Below are 17434 nucleotides of genomic sequence, written 5' to 3' on the forward strand. Positions count from 1 at the left end.
GCTCTAGGGCACGGGCTCAGTAGTTGTGGCGCTCGGGCTTAGTTGCTGCGTGGCATGTGGGATCTTCCCGGACCAGGGCTCGAACCCGTGTCCGCTGCGTTGGCAGGCGGATGCTTAACCACTGCACCACCACGGAAGCCCTGGGTTATGAAAACTTTTAACTGCATTACAGTATACCTAAAGCAAAGTGTACAAATCCTAAGTGTATAGTTTGATAAACTCACAGAAGGAACAGAAAACAGAATATAACCAGCCCTCCAGAAACCCTACCATGCCCCCCTTCTAGTCACTATGCCTCCCAAGCGTAACCACCATCCTGACTTGTAACCCTGTGGATTGAATTTGCCTCTTTGGGGACTTTATATCAATGGAATCACACAGCATGTATGCTTGTGTGGCCTCTTTCACTCAACATTGTCTGTGAGATTTATTCAGCTTTTCGTATGTCGCTGTGGTTCATTTGTTCTCATTGCTGTTGAGTGTTTCACTGTGTGCATCCTTTTTTTTACCAATCCTTCTATGGTGGGCATTTGGGTGGTCTAGAGTCTTTTTTTTCATAGCACTGAGGTGAACATGCAGGGACATGTCTTTCAGAGAACATGTGACAGGTTTCTGTGGGTGTCCACCCAGGAGCGGAATTGCTGGCTCATAGAGCACTGAATGCTAAATTTAGGAGTTGCTGCCAACCAGCTGCCAGAGTGGGTGTCCTCAATTACCTCCTCCGAGTCTGAGTGTGATACATCTTTGGCAGCACTTAGGATGTGTGGGTTTTTCATTTCAGCCATTCTGGTGTGTGTAGAGTGCTTTCTCCTTGTGATTTTAATTAATATTTTCCTGACATGTAATGAATAGACCGCATCTTTTCACACGTCTAGTGGCCATTTAGATTTTATCCTCTTAGGTGATTCAAGTCCTTCTCTACTGGCTGGTCTGCCAATAGAAGTGGTTAACCTCTTAGTGGTTAGGATTCCAGGCTTTCCATGCTGTGGCCGGGGTTCAATCCCTGGTGTGGGAATTGAGATCCCACAAGCCACGCTGCGCAGCCCCCCCAAAAATAGTCCTCCTATTCCTTTGAGGAATAGGAGAACTAAAGCTGGAGGTGGAAAGATGGACTTCTGTCTTGCAATTTACCCCCTTCTATGTAGTCTAAATGATTCCCCCCATGTGCATGTTATTCTTCTAACTTAAAGGAAGAAAACCTAATTAGGTCAGCCTGGTTGCTGTGGAGGATGGTTGGAAGGGGTCAAGTATAAATGTTTTCAGAAATTCATCCCTTAATGAGCCCAAGGAACCTTATTTTTCGCATCAATTCATGTATCAGTGGATGAATATTAATTATTACTGCAGTGGGCTTATGTTGCATTTACAAGTGATCACAATGCTGGTAATCCTTGTTCACATGAGTAAGTGATTAGATAAGGAAGGAGTTGGCGTTAGAGCAGGCGCTGCAGCCCTGAGCTCCGTCCAAAGCCCCAGACCCCACAGTGAACACACGTCAGGATGGAGCGCAGCACCGTCGGCCCCACCTTCGGGGAGAGGGAAGGAGCCTGGCAGGGGGGTTGTGGGAGGGGCAGAAGGAGCAAGCTTTACACCCGCCCTGGACTTCTGACCGCTCCCACCCCCTCCCAGAGATTGCGGCCCCCCGCTCTGGACCTCCCCTCCAGGGCAGCAATTCTCATCCCCAGCCGATCACCAGAATCTTCTGGACGTTTTCAAAAGATGCCGTCAGGGCCACCCCTGGCCAGATAACTAACTGGGCATTCCGCGTGCGAGGCCCGGCGCGGGTCTTCGTTAAGTGGCCCATTCCCCGCTGGCGCCCGCGATTCTGGCTGCCGTGTCGCCATTGCTCCGACCCGGACACCGAGGCGTCGAGGGGCGGGGCTTGCATTCCCAGCAAAGATCCCTGACCCCTGTCTTCCCCCGCAGTGTACCACTGGGCCGAGATGCGAGCCAAGATGCGCCTCATGGGCTTCAATGCTGAAGCCGTCAAGCCGCTGAACGAGGCGGCGGCCGCCGAGCTGGGCGCCGAGCTGCTGGGCGAGGCCACCGTCTTCATCGTGGGCGGCGGCTGCCTGGTGCTGGAGTACTGGCGCCACCAGGCGTATCAGCGTCGCAAGGAGGGGGAGCAGCGCGCCGCCTGGGACGCGCTGCGGGACGAGGGGGGCAGCCTGGCGCTGGCGCTGGCGCTGGAGGCCCTGCAGGCGCAGGTGCAGGCGGCGCCGCCGCGGGGCGCCCTGGAGGAGCTGCAGGCGCAGATGCAAGAGATGCGCGCCCAGCTCTGCGCCCCGGACCCGCCGCCCGCGCCCCAGGCAGAGCCCACGCCCGAGGAGTAGGGGGCCGCAGGGCCCTGGTCTCAGACGTGACCGATGCCTGGTCTGACATGTCTGTCCCCACTGTCCCTTCCTGAACCGGCCCAGCTAATACCACCAGGTCCCTTTAGAGTCAGAAGGGATCTTGGACTGGGGCTGATCCAACCAGGCTTCTGGTCACCTCCCTACTAACCTGCCCAGTGAGGGGTACCTTCCACTGGGACACCCCCATCCACCGGTGGAACGTTCCAGCCCGACCCCCATCGCCCCACCGCATCCACTGGTTTAGCACTTTGGAATGGAAAAGCAGCGTCTTCCACTGGACCCCACCCACGCACCAATAGGAGGGCCAGCAGGGCACATGGACCATTTAATTTTGTCACTCACACCTCCAACTTACCTGAGGAGTGGTCCTTTCCCTGGGACCCTCATCCATTACACCAGGACACCTCATCCCACTTCTTCACTGGTACCGACCATTGTAGTGAAAATATAGAAACCTCTGATGGACTTCCCCACCCCTTGACCTTCCATCTACCTCACTCTTCTGGGGGGGCAGGGAATAGGATGGATCTTGGTGGGCATTAGCTCCAGTGGGTCTCCCTGTGGCTCCTCTAGTCCACCACTGGTGCATTGACTGGGGTCCTCCCCTCTTTAAGTGGATCATTCCAACAGATCCCTCCACCCTTTCCTCCATCCAGATCTCCTCTTCAGAGTACTCAGAGATTCCCCCTTACTTCTTGCCTTTGAACTGGACACCCAGTGTCCACCCCAGTCCTTCATACAAAGGCTTCCTCCACCTGCCCCCTCAGCCCTGAAGTTCACCACCTCCAACCAAACGGAATAATTCCACCAGGTAGTGTTGTTACCTACCTCACCTATCCCCTGCCAACCCACTGAACCATTAAAGGGGATGTGTTGCGAGCTCTGTTATTTCTGAATTCTATTTCTTTTTAGACTCTAAGTGTTGTATCATTTAAGGAGCTCTGGGGGAAAGTCATCTTGAGAACGTGTCCGAGAACCACGATGTACATCTGCAGAACGGGTGGCAGGCTCACTAAAATTAGAGGCTGGGAGGGATCTGGTGGGAAGGGGCCAGTGTCATCCCTTGAGCCCTTTCCCAGATGGGGAAACTGAGGCCCAGGGGAAGCAAAGGGTCTTGTCCAAGGGCACACGGTCAATGAAGGACTGCCCCTGGCTTTCTCTAGGGTGGTGAAGTGGTTGGGGCAGGGTGGGAAGGAGTGAGGAAGCCGTCTGGTGAGGGGCACAGAGAGGAAGGGAGGCAGGAAGGCCGAGAGGGGCCAGGGGCCACCCTAGCTGCAGGAGTCTGAGGGCAGGTTCGGGTGGGAAGAAGGAAGGTGAGGGGAAGGCAGATTACTGGGGGAGGAAGGGACACACCCCCATCCTCATGAGAGCAGCCCTTCAAATCACTCCAGAAATCTTAGCATTTATAAAAACTGGCAGATTTATTCCACAGGGGCCCATTTTCAAGAAGCTAAAGGTGAAGGTGGGAGAGGGGAGGTTTCCTCCCCTTTTCCTTTCCCCCTCATCTTTTTTTCCCCAGGGGGTAAAAATGGCCTGGACCCCAAAACCTACCGAAATAAAAAACCAAAAAACTGAGGTTCTAAAAAGTTACAGCATCTTAATTCCTCATAGAAAAGGGGAAGGAGCCAGAGGGAAGGGAGGTCCCTGGGGTGGGGGGCGGTGCCCCCAGCCTGATGGGACAACCCCCCCCTTAAATAGCTGTCCCAAGTGGGACAAGCCAGGGGCACAGCATTTAAAAACTCCCCACATCCCATTTTATCAAAACCAAAGAGAAAAAACATTTCCTCCCCCCCAAACCTAAATATATATATATACTTTTTTTTCTTAAAAAACAAAATTTCAAAGGCATTAAGCGTTAAAGTGAATCTAGAACAAGGGAATGTGAAATTCCCTCCTTCCTTCCCCCTTACTGTGGGGTTAATTGGTACATCCCCAGCAGAGGAACCAGCCCCAAGAGGATGGCAGAGGGGAAGGACCAAAGGGAGCAAAGGGTGGGGGCCTCCCCAGCCAATCAGCAGCCAGTATGGGTGTGGGCATGGTGCCAGGGAAGCCACACCCCCTTGGAATTTTCCAAGTGAGATAGGGAGTGGGGAAGACGCATTCCTGTGTAGTCTTCAGCCAATTCCAAGTCAAGTTGAGGCAGGGAAAGCAGGGTGACAGGCGGAGGGCGTGTGCGGAAAGGAGAAACTGGATCTTCTGGGGCCCTGTGGTCAGGGGGAGCCCCGCTTCCTCAGCTCCTGGACAAAGGCTGGAAGGAAACTGGGCAGAGGTCAGGGGCACAGCTTCTTCCCCCTTCCCTTCCAAAACAGGGCTTTCCAAGGGACATGATGCCTCCAAAATAAATAAATGTTTAAAATAAAAAAACACCTCACCTTCAATTATTTCCTCTTTCACTTTCTGCAGTTCCTTCCTCACCTCTTCCAGAAGCTCCTGAAAATGATGGGGTACCAATCAGGAAGGGTACTTGGACTTGCAAAAGTGAATCTCCCCTTTCTTAATGACTGAGGGGCCAGAGGAAGGAGGTTCAAGACCCCTATTACACACACACCATGACATCACTGGCAAGGCCACAAAGTGAGAATTCTAGGGGAGAATTCTGGATCCTTGGAGCCAGAAGGAAAGTACTGGAGAACATCCAGTACCAAGGCTGGCAAATACATTGCAGTCTCCTGCTACCTCCAATTGGTGATAAATGTCTGGGGCCAGTGTACTGAAAAGGATTCTGGGTACTCAACAGAAGTGAGTCCAGTGATAAGATTAGTAAGGTCTGTCATGGGCACTGGATAAGGTGGTTATGGTGTCTGTGTCATCCCTGACATGATCCAATCTCTCTCCATTTCTCAGACTGGAAAACTGAGTTTCCCAAGGCCTTTTCTAGAATCACATGGCAGGTCAGTGGCAGAGTCTGGACCCAGATCTCCTTTCTATCCCCCGGACCTCACTCCCAGTCCTTTCCCCAAGCTACCTGTTTCACCCTCTCCAGGTCTGACTCATCACTGGAGCTGGGCGTAGAGGGTTGGGCCTCGGAAGTGGTCACTGAAGAAGATGACTTCATCCTGGGAGAGTTGGTGTGGTTTGGGGCAGAAATGAGGTTAGAGAGAGGGTCTGCCTCCCCTGCCTCCCATTCCAGGGGTCACACAGTGTTCTTCCTTACAAATTTGGCAAATTCAACTATTTTGGGGGGTGGGGCCCCAGTATTGATGGCCCACCTTGGCAAGGTTGTGCTGTTCTTCTCCCAGGGTCTCCGCACAGATTCTGGGGGACAGGCAATAAATCAAAAAGATCAGGGACAAGGAATGCCCTGCCTCAATCTTTCTCCCCGAGCCTCATCAGCCCCTGTTCAAAGAACCATCTCAGGAGACTACAATCCCCAGCACTGTTCGTACAGACTCTCCCATCAAGGTGTGTTATATGTGAGAAGCGGGCAACCTGGGACTTTTAGTTCCTGTGACTAGACTGGGCTCTCACTCACCACTGTGGGCTGGGACTCTGGCCTCTGGCTCCTCCTGCTGGTGGGAAATAAAACTGTCATGAGCCAAGGGCTTCCCTGGTGGCGCAGTGGTTAAGAATCCACCTGCCAATGCAGGGGACACGGGTTTGAGCCCTGGTCCGGGAAGATCCCACGTGCCACGGAGCAACTAGGCCCGTGTGCCCCAACTACTGAGCCTGCACTCTAGAGCCCGCGAGCCACAGCTACTGAGCCCATGAGCCACAACTACTGAAGCCCGCACGCCTAGAGCCCGTGCTCCGCAACAAGAGAAGCCACGGCAATGAGAAGCCCGCGCACCGCAACCAAGAGTAGCCCCCGCTCGGCACAACTAGAGAAAGCCCGCGCGCAGCAACAAAGACCCGACGCAGCCAAACATAAATAAATTTAATAAATTAAAAAAAAAAAAGGCAACTGTCATGAGCCAGCCCCCCACCCCCGACGCCGCACCTCTGCTCATTTTCCTCCTCCACCTTCAAACCTAGCCCATCCCTGTCACAGCCCCCTCCCCGATATTCCTACACAAACGGTACATCCTAAGGGGTATATGGCAGGAAGAGCCCCTGACCCACATTGGCAGATTCATCCTTGGCGGTTTTCTCCCCAACTTGTGTGGCTTTCCTTCTGTAAGAGAGAAAGGCAAAAACAGATGGCTTCAGCCCTCCCTCAGCCACTCAATTCCCTTCCCCGGAGCTCTAGAAAGGTGGATTCTAGCGTGCAGACTTCTGGAATTTGTCAGGGCGAAGAAAATTTTAGTTTTAGAAGTTCAAAGAGAGTACTGCTCTTGAACTGGGGTGGGGCTCTCCGATTCCCACGTTTGGGAGTCACACAATTCTAAGGGCCGAGTTCCCAGGTTCTGAGGCAGGATCTCCTAAGGTCCTAGAATTCTGGGGTTTAGAACATTCCAGAGGCTACCTGGGTGGTTGCAAACCTCAGCCATCTCAGGAGAATGCAATCCCCATCATTATATCCCAAACCTGGCTATCAAAGGGCGAACTTTCACCCAAAGAAACCAACTAACTGGGAATCTGAGCCCTCCCCCCACCCGGCCCTACTGAACAGGAATCTCCAGGTGATAACTGCTGGTCTGAGGGGTGTGTTCCAAGGGCTTTCTGCGGCTATTGAGGGCTCCAGGCTCAGGCTCACCTCCGGGCCAGCATGGCATTCATCTCTTCCATGAGCCCCCCGCCCGTGCTTCGACTGCTCTCAACTTTGGGGGCCAAGGGCCCCCCTGAGGCCTCCTCCTGCTGGAGAAATTACAAAGAGGTGGGGGCTTTATAGGCGGGCCTCCTGGCCTTCCAGCCCTCCTGTGAGGCTCCCAGGAAACTCTGGCCTCATCCCATTATAATATCAGGCCCCGTCAACCCACACCCGCCTTGCCTGCCCCCTCACCTTGCTGACTTTCCTGAGTTTGGCTCCGGCAATGGCTGCGGCCAGGCCGGGGGCCCCAGTCCCTCCACCACTGGGGCCTTGTGCTGTGGGGAGAGGGGGCGCAGGGGGTGGGCCTCCCCCTGCTCCATGCCCCCCAGCCGAGGAGAGACCAGGGGGCGGGGGGGGACCCGGAGGAGGGGGAGGTCCTGGAGGCGGGGGTGGTCCCCCAGCTGGGAGAGCAGCTGGGCCTCCTGTAAGAAACACGAAAAAGGAGGGATGCTGAGAGAGAAGCCTTATTCTCTCTTGTCCGGCTGTCCCACCCCCTCCTCTGGGGCGGTCAGCCGAGCCCCGAGGCCATTCGAGCAATCACCTGCGTTGGAGACCCTGCGTTCCCGCTCCACGAGCTCTGACTGCTGCTGCCTGGGGAGGGAAGGCGAGCTGCCATCACTCAGAGCCCCAGGCTGGCCAGCAACTTCCCGGATCGCCCCTCAGAGGTGTCCGGCAAGGCTGGCTCCTAAGCCCCACTCCTGTCCTCCATTCCCCAAGGGCCAGGAAAGGGTTGCAGGGGGAGGACAGGGACAGAGCGAGAGCAAGAGGCGAGCAATCCAGTCATCAGACTGTCAAGAACACCCGAGTACAGAACACCCAGGATCCTCTGGACAGCCAAATTCTGGGCTCTGGGAATCTGGGGGACCAAGATTTAGAACACCAGAGTACGGAACACCCAGGATCCTCTGGACAGCCAAATTCTGGGCTCTGGGAATCTGGGGGACCAAGATTTAGAACACCAGAGTACGGAACACCCAGGATCCTCTGGACAGCCAAATTCTGGGCTCTGGGAATCTGGGGGACCAAGATTTAGAACACCAGAGTACGGAACACCCAGGATCCTCTGGACAGCCAAATTCTGGGCTCTGGGAATCTGGGGGACCAAGATTTGAAGGGTCAGGAGGTTCTGCAACTCTGGGTGTCAGGAGTTTTTCGAACTCCAGGAGGTGGGGGGTTTCTGAAAGAGGTCCATTTCTAGTCCCCTGGGAGTTGGAACATTCTGAAAGCTGCAAGTTGGAGAGGTCTGAACTCTAGGAGTCAGGGGTTCTGGAACAATCTACAACTCCGGCAGCAGTAAGGTTCCCCACCCAGGGACTGGCCCCACCTTTTCTGTTGCTCCATCTCCTCTGGGGAGGGGCCGTTCTGGACAGACCAAGTGGGAGGTGCTGTAGGCGGTGTGGGCAGGGGCGGAGGCCCACCTCCTGGAAGGTGAGAGTAAAGGGTGCTGAGTCACCCAGGAAGCGGGCGCCACCCCTCAGCACGTTCCCTCGGCTCTCCCGGGCCTCCCAGGGCCTCTGCGATGAGGGGTCGGCACGAGCTTCCCCTGACTGAGCTGAAGTGAGGTGGGTGCTGGGAGGATGCCCAGGTCACAGGCGGAACAGCAAAGGCCCGGAGAGGGGAGCCGCTTGTCCCAAGTCCTGCAGACCCGAATTTGCAGGAACAAGGCTTGAAATCAGGCCCACTCCGGCATCCAGGCTCTTAGGGCACCTGTCACAGCCGCTCAGACTGCCCCACCTGAAGACCCAGGAAAGGCTGAGAGCCCCTTCCTCACCCCGCCTCAGGCCTCTGGCTCCCATGTTATTTTTCTGTGCCTCGGACAAGCAAGCCCTTCCCCACTAGCCCTGAAGCCGCTCCAGGAAGCAAACACCTCCGCCATTTGGTGATTTGTGACCCCAGATGCATAGCTGTCACTTTGCTCCTCAAAGTGTACTGTTTATGGACCGGGAGCCTTGGCGTCACCAGGGAGCTTGTTAGAAATACAGAGGCTCGGGCCCCGGCCAACCCAACTGAATCGGAATCTGCGTTTCTCCTAGATGATTCGTGGGCACATTTCAGTTTAAGAAATACCAACTGGAGGTTTTTTCTTAATACTGTTGCCTGAAAACTAACCGATGATGACGTAAGTCAGTATAGTGGTTACCTGGGGCAAGGGCACAAGGAACTTTCTGGAGGCTGGAAATATCTGTGTCTTGATCTGGGAGGTCACACAGGGGTGTGCATGTGTAAAACTTCCTGGAGCAAAATGTACTCTTAGGAACCATGCATTTTATACGTGGGTGCACTCGGGGCACACAGGAACCCACAAAATCCTCATAATAATTCTCCACAGAAGTTGTGAATTGGCCTCATTTTCAGATGAGTAAACTGAGGCCAAGTGGTAAAGTGGCGGCCCCAGGCCACACGGCAGGGCTCGGTGGTCCCCTCTGCCCACTCTCTCTAACCTTCCAATGCCTCTAGGGCGCTGGCCATGCCGGCGGCAAACTGTGTTGCATCCTCCTTGCTGCTGAAGTTGAGGCCCCAGACCTGGCGGGCGTCACGCCACTGGTGGAAGTTGGGGGTGGCCTGGTTATACTTGACACCCCGGACGATGGCGCAGTTGATGACCACCTGGCGGGGGGGGAAAGGGGGTGAGGAGTGGTGGGGCGCAGCGGGTGGAGGGGGCGGGGAGGGAAGCCTCACCTGCTGGTCTGGCTGCATCTTCCGGCCGACCACCCGGAAGGAGTTGGCAGTGGGGTTGTGATAGATCTGGACGCGGCTGAAGGCCTGGGGGCCCGTGCCAGCAGGCAGCCATCGCTTGTTGCTGTCATCATAGAGCATCACAGTGGCCCGGCTGGAGCAGACAACCGTCTCACTGCCCAGAGGGAGGAAAGGGGAGAGAGGCCAGTTAGCTGAGGGGAGCCTGGCACCCTCCCTCCAGGGGCCGGTCACCTTCTCCATCTGGCGCCCCCTGGGAGAGTAGAAGACACAAAGACGGTGTGAGAGGAAGAGGGACCCATGGAGAGGCAGAGGAAGACAGGCAGACGGGGAGAGAGGGCTGGGGACAGACCCTCGAAGAGGCCCAGACAGGGAGACTAGGAGAGAAAAGACAGATGGGATAGACAGACAGACTGGGAGAGTCAGACAAAGAGACAAACAGGGGATGTGAGACAGACAAGGAAAGAGACAGACAGTCAGATGGGGGGAAAGAAGACAGGAAGAGGAAGAGTCAGACAGACTGGAAGAGACAAACATACAGACTGATGCAGAGAGAGAGCTGAGAAAGGAATCAGACTGACGTAGCGGAGACAGACTGAAAGACAGACAGACAGAGGAGTAGTGGGGGAAAACAGATGGAAAGGCAGGGAGCAGAGGAAGATACAGAAATGGAGATACAGGCAGATGGAGAAAGACAAAGAGATGGACAGAGAGACTGAGGCAGTCAGAGAGATGCAGAGTGACAGCTGGAGGAGGGGGCCCGGGAGAAGCGGACGGAAGGGGCGGGGCAGGAGCTCTGGGCAGTGCTGGGAATCAGCCCCTGCCTGGTTCCCTTGGAGCCTCAGTTTCCCCATCTCCACTGTGGTGCTCGGAGCCCCCCCTTCCCCCAACCACCTCTCCCCACTCTGGAGGAGGAAGCTGAGGCTCAGGGAGGGGAAGGGTGAGGCTTGCAGCAAGTTGGGGACCAAGGCTAGATCCCAGGCTCTTCCACTCCCCGCTGCCAACCCCATCCCTCCGGCCCCCCTGGCGCCAACGGCCATCAGTGGACACTCACTGCTCCGTGTCAGGCAGGGACCCAGACAGCCCCGGCCCCACCCTCCAGGGCAGGAGAGCAGCACAGTGGTGTGTCCTGTCCGCAGATAGTGATAATCCAAGACCAGGCCTGGGGTGCCCAGAAGGAGTGCCTGCCCCAGCCTGGGGATCAGAGACTTCCTGGAGGAGGTGACATCTGACTTAGCCTTGTGGGGAGGGGGGTCAGTAAACTGGTTCAGGGTTCAGGATCTGATATCCACAGATGTAGGTTCAAATCCCCGTTGGGCCACCTACTCCATATGACTCAGGCAAGCAGCCTTCCCACATGAGAGAAGGCATCTTCCTTGCCTGCAGACTGGGGAAATGACAGACCCCACCTCCCCCAGGGCAGTGGGAGAAGTAGATGAGTCTGGACATGTAAAGTGCTTGGCATAGTGCCTGGCATGTACTGAGTGCTGAGTAACTGTCAGCATCCTTTCCACGGGCACCCTGCACAGGTACCACTGGGTCCCTGGACAGCCACATCCCTCCCACCCGCTACCAGTCCTTCTGGGTAGGTTCAATGCCCTCCTCCCCCAGTGGGGAAACTCAGGCTCCCAGACAGGAAGTGACTTGCCCAAGGTCACACACAAACCAGGGGGAAGCGATGGTCCCCACCCCCACCGGACTTTTTCCTGAAAAGAAGAAGTTGGTGGTCAGAGGTTTCCGGGGAGAGAAATTATACCCCACAATGGCTCTGTCTCTACCAGGGCTGGGGGCTGGTGCATAACACTGACGCTGTAAAAGACAAGGCAGGGAAAGCCCCTCAGCAAACCCAGATCCGGGTTCCTAGGCCAGGAAGCTGAGGCCCCAGACCCTCCCCCCAGGTTTACATAATTGGGGCACCTCCCTCTTATCAGGCACTTCAGCTGCTCAGATGCCCTAAGCCCTTTCCTCAGAGTCTCTCATTTTATTCTCACTGCAGCCCTTCTAGATGGGCTATTTCATCCTCATTCTGCAAGGGCTACAAACAGAGGCCCAGAAAGGTTGCGTGACTCGCCTGTGGTCACACAGCTAGTAAGTAGCACAGCAAGGGTTTGAACCCAAGCCACCTGGCTCCCAAGTCCACAATCTTAACCACCAGGGACCGTGTGGGCCATACCCAAACACCAGGTGCTGTTTCCAGACAAGTGCAGCCTCAGGGGCTCTTTCTGGCTTCCACTGCCCCTTGCAGGGCAGGGGTAAGGCCTCGCCCACACCTGCCACCCACACCCAGGGCAGACTCTGCCCAGGTGCCCCGGGCCTTCGTTGCTACCCAACCCTGGCTGCACTTTGCTCTCCCAAGCGACCCTGCCCTGCTGAGTCTCTGGACTGGCCAGAGAGCTGGATGTCTGCAGAATGACCCCAGACTGGTCTTGTCCCTCTCCAGGCTGTGGTGTCCCCATTATAGCAAAAGGATCCTGTTAAAACACAAGTCAGATCGTACCCCTCCTCTTCTTGGAAGCTCCCGTGGCAGCTCCCACAGAATTTTTATTCTGGCCAAGTTCTCTCCAGGGCCTTCGTGATCTGTGTGATCTCTGATCTCATCCCTTCCTTCCCCCCGGCTTGCTGTTCCAGCCCCACTGGCCTCCGCGCTGCTCCTTCAACGTGCCAGACACATTCCTACCGCAGGCTGGTGCTCTTGTTCTCCCTCATCCTGGATTTTCACCTTCTTCAGGTCGCCACTTAGCCGACACCTCTTCCAAGAAGCCCTCCCTGACTACACTATCTGGAAAAGCTCCTCTCCCTCTCATTGCATGTCCCAGGTTTCATAGCACCTGATCCCTGCCTGACAGATCCCTGTCTCCCCTACCAAAAGGTCAGGACCATGAGGGCAGGGATTTTTGTCCTTTCTGTTTTGTCCTTTCTGCTGTGTCCTCGGAACCTAGAATCATGCCTAGGACATAGTAGGTATCCAAGAGTTGTTAAATTAGCCATCTATAAAAAAGGAAAAGTTTTTAACAATGGCAGCTGATATTTATCGGTTAGCCTGTGTACCAGACATTGTTCTAGGGTACTGAGCTGCAAGTTCCACAGTGAACCTTGCAATGACCTCATGAGATGGACTCTGGTGCTCACCCTTTTTACAGATGAGGAACTGTGGCCACAGAGAGGTGAAGACAGTTATCCCAGGTCGCGCAGCAAACAAGCAGAGGGGCTCATATTTGAACCCAAGTTCCCCACCACCACCACCCCCCAGCAATGTTCTTAACCTCATTTAAAGATGAGAAAACAGCTAAGCTGATTTTTTTTTTTTTTAAGGCAAGGTATAAAGTGTGTATCAGAAGTATTTTTTTTTAAAAAAGAAAAGGTGGGGAGGATATAAATACCTCTGCACACAGAGTGGTGATATATGCAGAAGCTGCTTCTCAGGTGACTAACCGTGGCTGCCTCTGAGGCACTGGGGACCTGGGGGCCTGAGGAGGCAGGAAGTGGACATTTTGTACCGTTTACCTTCTTGAATTGCTTGATTATGACTTTTCTTTTCATTTTGTTTTAACACGGGCTGGTATTACCTATAAAAAATGAATTCATTACTTAAGTTCAAAAAATAAAACTATAGACTAGGCAAAAAGCTAGAATGGAAAAATCCCACAGCCAGGAAGCAGGGAATGAGATGGAAATGGGGTCTGCCTAATTCCAGTGGTCTCTGGGGTCTCATACCCTCAATTTGACATGAGAGCCTTAATCCCCAACCAGCCCAGAACTCTCCCACAAGTCCTCCCATTCTGGTAAACTCTAGCATGTGGTAGATAAAAGAAGGTTCAAGTCACCCCCTCACTGTGTGGCTTCCCGTCTCTGAACCTCAGTTTCCAGCCCTGGAAACTGTAACTCACTGGGGTTTGGTAAGGATTGAAAGAGATTTTAAAAAGCCCTAAGCACAGGACTTGGAATTTGGCAGAGGATTCATATGAGGGAGCTGAGAGGCAATATAGGAGGGAGAGAGCTTCTCATCACGGGAGGCAATCAAACATAGTCACTCTAGTTTACTCAAACCTTCCATATTAGAGGCTTGCCCTTCCTTTCACCCCTTCATCCTATAGCCCCTTAAACCGCAAAACTTGTGATCTACCCCCCAAAGCCCCAGGCACACACAACTTTTCCAAACTACAAATCTTTGAAGAAACCCTGGATAGAAACTCAGATGTAGGGTCTGCAGGGCTTGTATGGGTTCACTCTAGTCCTTCCTCCCTGACAGGCCTCAGTTCCCCATAAGTGATTAGGAAGGTAACTGGGCTCCTTTTTGTTTATCATCATTATCGTAAGTGTTTGTACAGTGAAAGCACGTTACTTGTATTATTTTTTTTTTTAAGGCCACTAAAGGTTTGATTTTCCTTTTTCTCTAATAGTATAATACTCTGGAAAGAGGCCTGGGTTCAGGCTTGCCCACTTCCAATCTGACTTTAATAGGCAATTTGCTTAATTTCTCTGTGCCTCAGTTTTCCCATCTGGGGAAGGGGGACGGTTCTAACAGTATCAATCTCTTAGAATTGTTGTGAGGATTAAATTGAATCAGGCACCTAGTACAGTGCCTGGCACAAAGTAGATGCTTGATCAAATGGTCTCTCATTATTTAAAAAAAAATAAAAACAACAATAATAATTACTATTATTGGAAGAGGAAAGAAATGAACCACACACTTCTTGAGTCCCTTCTGCCCTGAGATTCTCAGACCTCTGCCCCACTTCCCAGAATTCCAGCTCAGAGTCCCAGACACAGCACTCAACAAATATTTGTCAAACTGGGAGAAAAGGAACTGTATCTTGTAATTTTCCATCTTAACATCCTCTCTTCCAACTGCCCCCAAGACTGTCCCCAGCCAAATCACCCAGAAGTCTGAGGATCCCAGCCCCCTCCCCTCCCTCAATACTGCTTAGGAATTTCTGAGGGATCTTGGGCCAGGCCTTTCTCTCTTTGAGCCTCAGTTTCCCCAGCTGCCCCCAGACAAGGCCATGGGTCTTTCTGAATCCTTCCTAGCTGTCCTGGGAGAAGGGGCACAGCCCAGTAAATCGGGTGTGGCCATCAGAAGGGAAGACCCCTCAGGAGGTGGGAGTAACTCTCTGGTGAGACAGGCATCAGCTCGACTTCTGCCCACCTCCCAGGAGGTGGGAGGTTTGGTCGTGGCCAGCAGTAGGGGGGCCTTGTGGGAGGGCCAGGGCCTCGGGGACTGGGGGCGGGGAGGCTGGCCCAGACATTGCTCCTGTCCTTTTACGGTCTCAGCGAGTGAGGCAGCACTAACTCGGACATCCGCCATCCGCCTTCCACCGTGCCTGGGACCGGAAACGCGAGAAGAGAGCCTGACTCCCGAAAACCGCCCCCTCTCCCGGGGCAGACCTTGAAGGGATGTTGCTATAATGGGGGAAAGGGTAGGCAGGAAGTCTTGTGGGTGTCTGTGGGTGCCCCCTTGCTCCAAATTTTCCAGCAATCCCTTTACAGCAGAAGGAACAAATGTCCGAGGGGGATCCTCTACTGATCGTAAAAAGGAATGCCACCCTATGTCAGAGGGCAGGGGTATGGGGAATGTGGGAGGATGTGGGCGCCAGGGGGTTAATCCCCAGCCGCCCCCAGGGGCCTCCCCCTCGAGCTGGGGGCTTTGGGGCAGGAAGTCCCTGACAGCGTAGAGGAAGGGAGATAGTATTGTCAGGCTCAGGCCTCAAGGGAGAGATTATGGGGGTCCCGGGGAAAGGGAGAATAAGGGGGGGCTAGTCGGGTCCCCCAGCCGCACGGGCCCCGCCCTCAGGTGAGCCCAGGAGTTTTGAGGGAGGCCCGGGAAAGACAAAATCCCTGGGGTCCCTTCGGCCCCCAGCCCCTAGGATTAAATTCCTGGGAAGATAGCTGGAACTCTCTGGGAAGCCTGGGTCCCTTGGGGAGAGGGCTATGACCTTGACGCTTTGCAACGCCCCCTCCTCCAACCGCACAACTCGGGACTGCTGGGGAAGGGGGGGGCGGTGTTGAGAGAAGGGGGAGGCGCCGTGGTGGGGAAAGCAGCCGGCCCACGGCGCTCTTTGCCGGCCCCTCCCCACACCAGCTGTCTCGACAGGTGAGTCAGGAAGACAAAGGCCCCCCTTCCCCCAGCTGCCGCGCCCCCTCCCTCCCCAGGGCCGTGCAGGTTGGGGAGAGGGGCCGCCCTTCTGGCCCGGGGCCGGGGAGCCGCCCTCGGCCCAGAGCGCTCGCTCGGTCCTAGGCACAGCCTGTTTTAAGCAAATTGTGGGTGGGGAGCGGCGGGGGAGGGGAGTCCCAGCCAGACCCTGGAGGCTGCGTCTGGGTCCGTGGATCCCTCCACACCAACCTCCTCCACAGGAGGATGAGCCCCCCAAATTTAGGGGGTTAAGTAACCCCGAAGTTAAGGAGCAAGGTCGCTCTTGGGAAGACTTTTTCCAGCGCCACGTAAAAGGGGACCCCCGAAAACCAAAGTCTACGTCTCAATCTCTCTTCCAGGTCCCAGGGACCCCCAAACCGGCCCCCCACCATCTCTCTAGGAGCCGGGTTGAGATTTGGAGGGAGTCTGAGCCCTGCCTAAATCCTAGCCTCCCTGCGGGGAGTATTTGCCAACTTGAAGGTCCTCTGAAAAAGTCTTTTAAAAATTCGGGAGTCCTTGGAGCGCCCCCAAATCTAAGGGCTCCCGGGAGAACCTCACCGGCACCACGCGGAGCCTTGAGAGTCAAGGGGAAGTGGTCAGTATTTGGAGCTCGTCAAAGGGAGCTCGGCCTCAAATCCGAGGCTCCCAGTGCCCAGTCCCCAAATACCAGCCCGGAGCAAGCTGGGGGGAGGGGGACAAAGGCGGGGCGGGAGCTCGCGCCGGGCGGGGAAGGGTCTGAAGGCAGTTCGAGACTCACCTCATGGCTGCTCGGCGGGCGGGCGGAGCGCCCACGGGGTAGGTGCTCCCGGGGCGCCCCTGGCTTGAGGTTCAGGGGTTCAGGGCTGGCTCCAGGTTCTGCTCAGTCTCCCCCAGGGTCCCGCCCCATAGAGTCCGGCTTCCTGGGGGGAACGTGGACAGGGCCGGGGCGGGTCCTCGGGCGCCTCCTCTCTCGGGGGCTCTGATCGGGGGTCCCGGCAGCAGAAAGGGGGTGCGGCGTCCCCTCCCCGGCGCGCCCACTCGACCGGCGGCGGCTACAATGTTACTCTTACTACTGTACTTCTCTTCGCTACATTTCGTTCCAAAATTCCACTCCCCGCACCCATAATGCCCTGCGCCTTAAAGGGGCCGCGGACCTCAAGGCGGTGAGGTTGAGGGGGGTGGAGGGCGCTTAAAAGGGCAACGCGGAACCTTAGACTTCCGCTATTTCCCTCTTCCCCAACGTTACTGCATAGCGATACACTCTGGGGGTCACCCCCCCAAATTAGAGGGGAAGTTTGATGGAGGGGAAGGGATCCTTCCTTGATCCTTCGTTCTCTCCCACGATGGAAATTCTTAGGGGAATATCAATGGGGGCACAAGTTCTTCTCACCCTCCCCATCGACTTCTCCATTTCTTTACATTCTACTCAGTTTGGGGGGCGAAGAGGACCTTCTGGTCAAGCATAGATTCTCTCAAATTTTGTCCCTTAAATCCTGCCTTCGGAGCCCTCAACGGTCTCTCTCCACCAGTTTATGAGGGATTACTAAGGGGCGAACCCCCTCCCCCGCCGAAGAGCGGAATGGGTGGGGA

At 55.1% G+C, this 17434-nt stretch overlaps 2 protein-coding genes across 6 annotated transcripts; one reads left to right on the plus strand and one right to left on the minus strand.

The window, feature by feature from the left end:
• The first annotated feature begins 1934 nt into the window (after positions 1-1934).
• LOC112415275 (optic atrophy 3 protein homolog) lies at positions 1935-3609 on the plus strand. Its single transcript, XM_024768178.1, has one exon. It carries the CDS (start codon positions 1944-1946, stop codon positions 2331-2333), a length of 390 nt encoding a protein of 129 aa, XP_024623946.1. The 5' UTR covers positions 1935-1943; the 3' UTR covers positions 2334-3609.
• A 147-nt stretch (positions 3610-3756) lies between these two features.
• VASP (vasodilator stimulated phosphoprotein) lies at positions 3757-16961 on the minus strand. Of its 5 annotated transcripts, none has more exons than XM_024768177.1 (14): positions 16623-16961; positions 13116-13202; positions 9721-9892; positions 9483-9648; positions 8366-8462; positions 7583-7632; positions 7234-7463; positions 6988-7088; positions 6414-6465; positions 5827-5863; positions 5564-5609; positions 5320-5410; positions 4727-4784; positions 3757-4602 (listed from the first exon to the last, which is right to left on the minus strand). In XM_024768177.1, exons 3-14 carry the CDS (start codon positions 9856-9858, stop codon positions 4565-4567), a joined length of 1104 nt encoding a protein of 367 aa, XP_024623945.1. In that variant the 5' UTR covers positions 9859-9892; positions 13116-13202; positions 16623-16961; the 3' UTR covers positions 3757-4564. The 5 variants fall into 5 exon arrangements, with proteins under 5 accessions (XP_024623945.1, XP_024623944.1, XP_024623942.1 ...); XM_024768176.1 differs by lacking the exon at positions 13116-13202 and adding an exon at positions 13240-13301; XM_024768174.1 differs by lacking the exon at positions 13116-13202 and having other exon boundaries at positions 6988-7085; positions 16623-16960.
• Positions 16962-17434: the final 473 nt, after the last annotated feature.

The sequence above is a fragment of the Neophocaena asiaeorientalis genome, unplaced genomic scaffold, assembly GCF_003031525.2.
Source record: "Neophocaena asiaeorientalis asiaeorientalis breed wild unplaced genomic scaffold, Neophocaena_asiaeorientalis_V1.1 scaffold629, whole genome shotgun sequence".
Classification (NCBI taxonomy): Eukaryota; Metazoa; Chordata; class Mammalia; order Artiodactyla; family Phocoenidae; genus Neophocaena; species Neophocaena asiaeorientalis.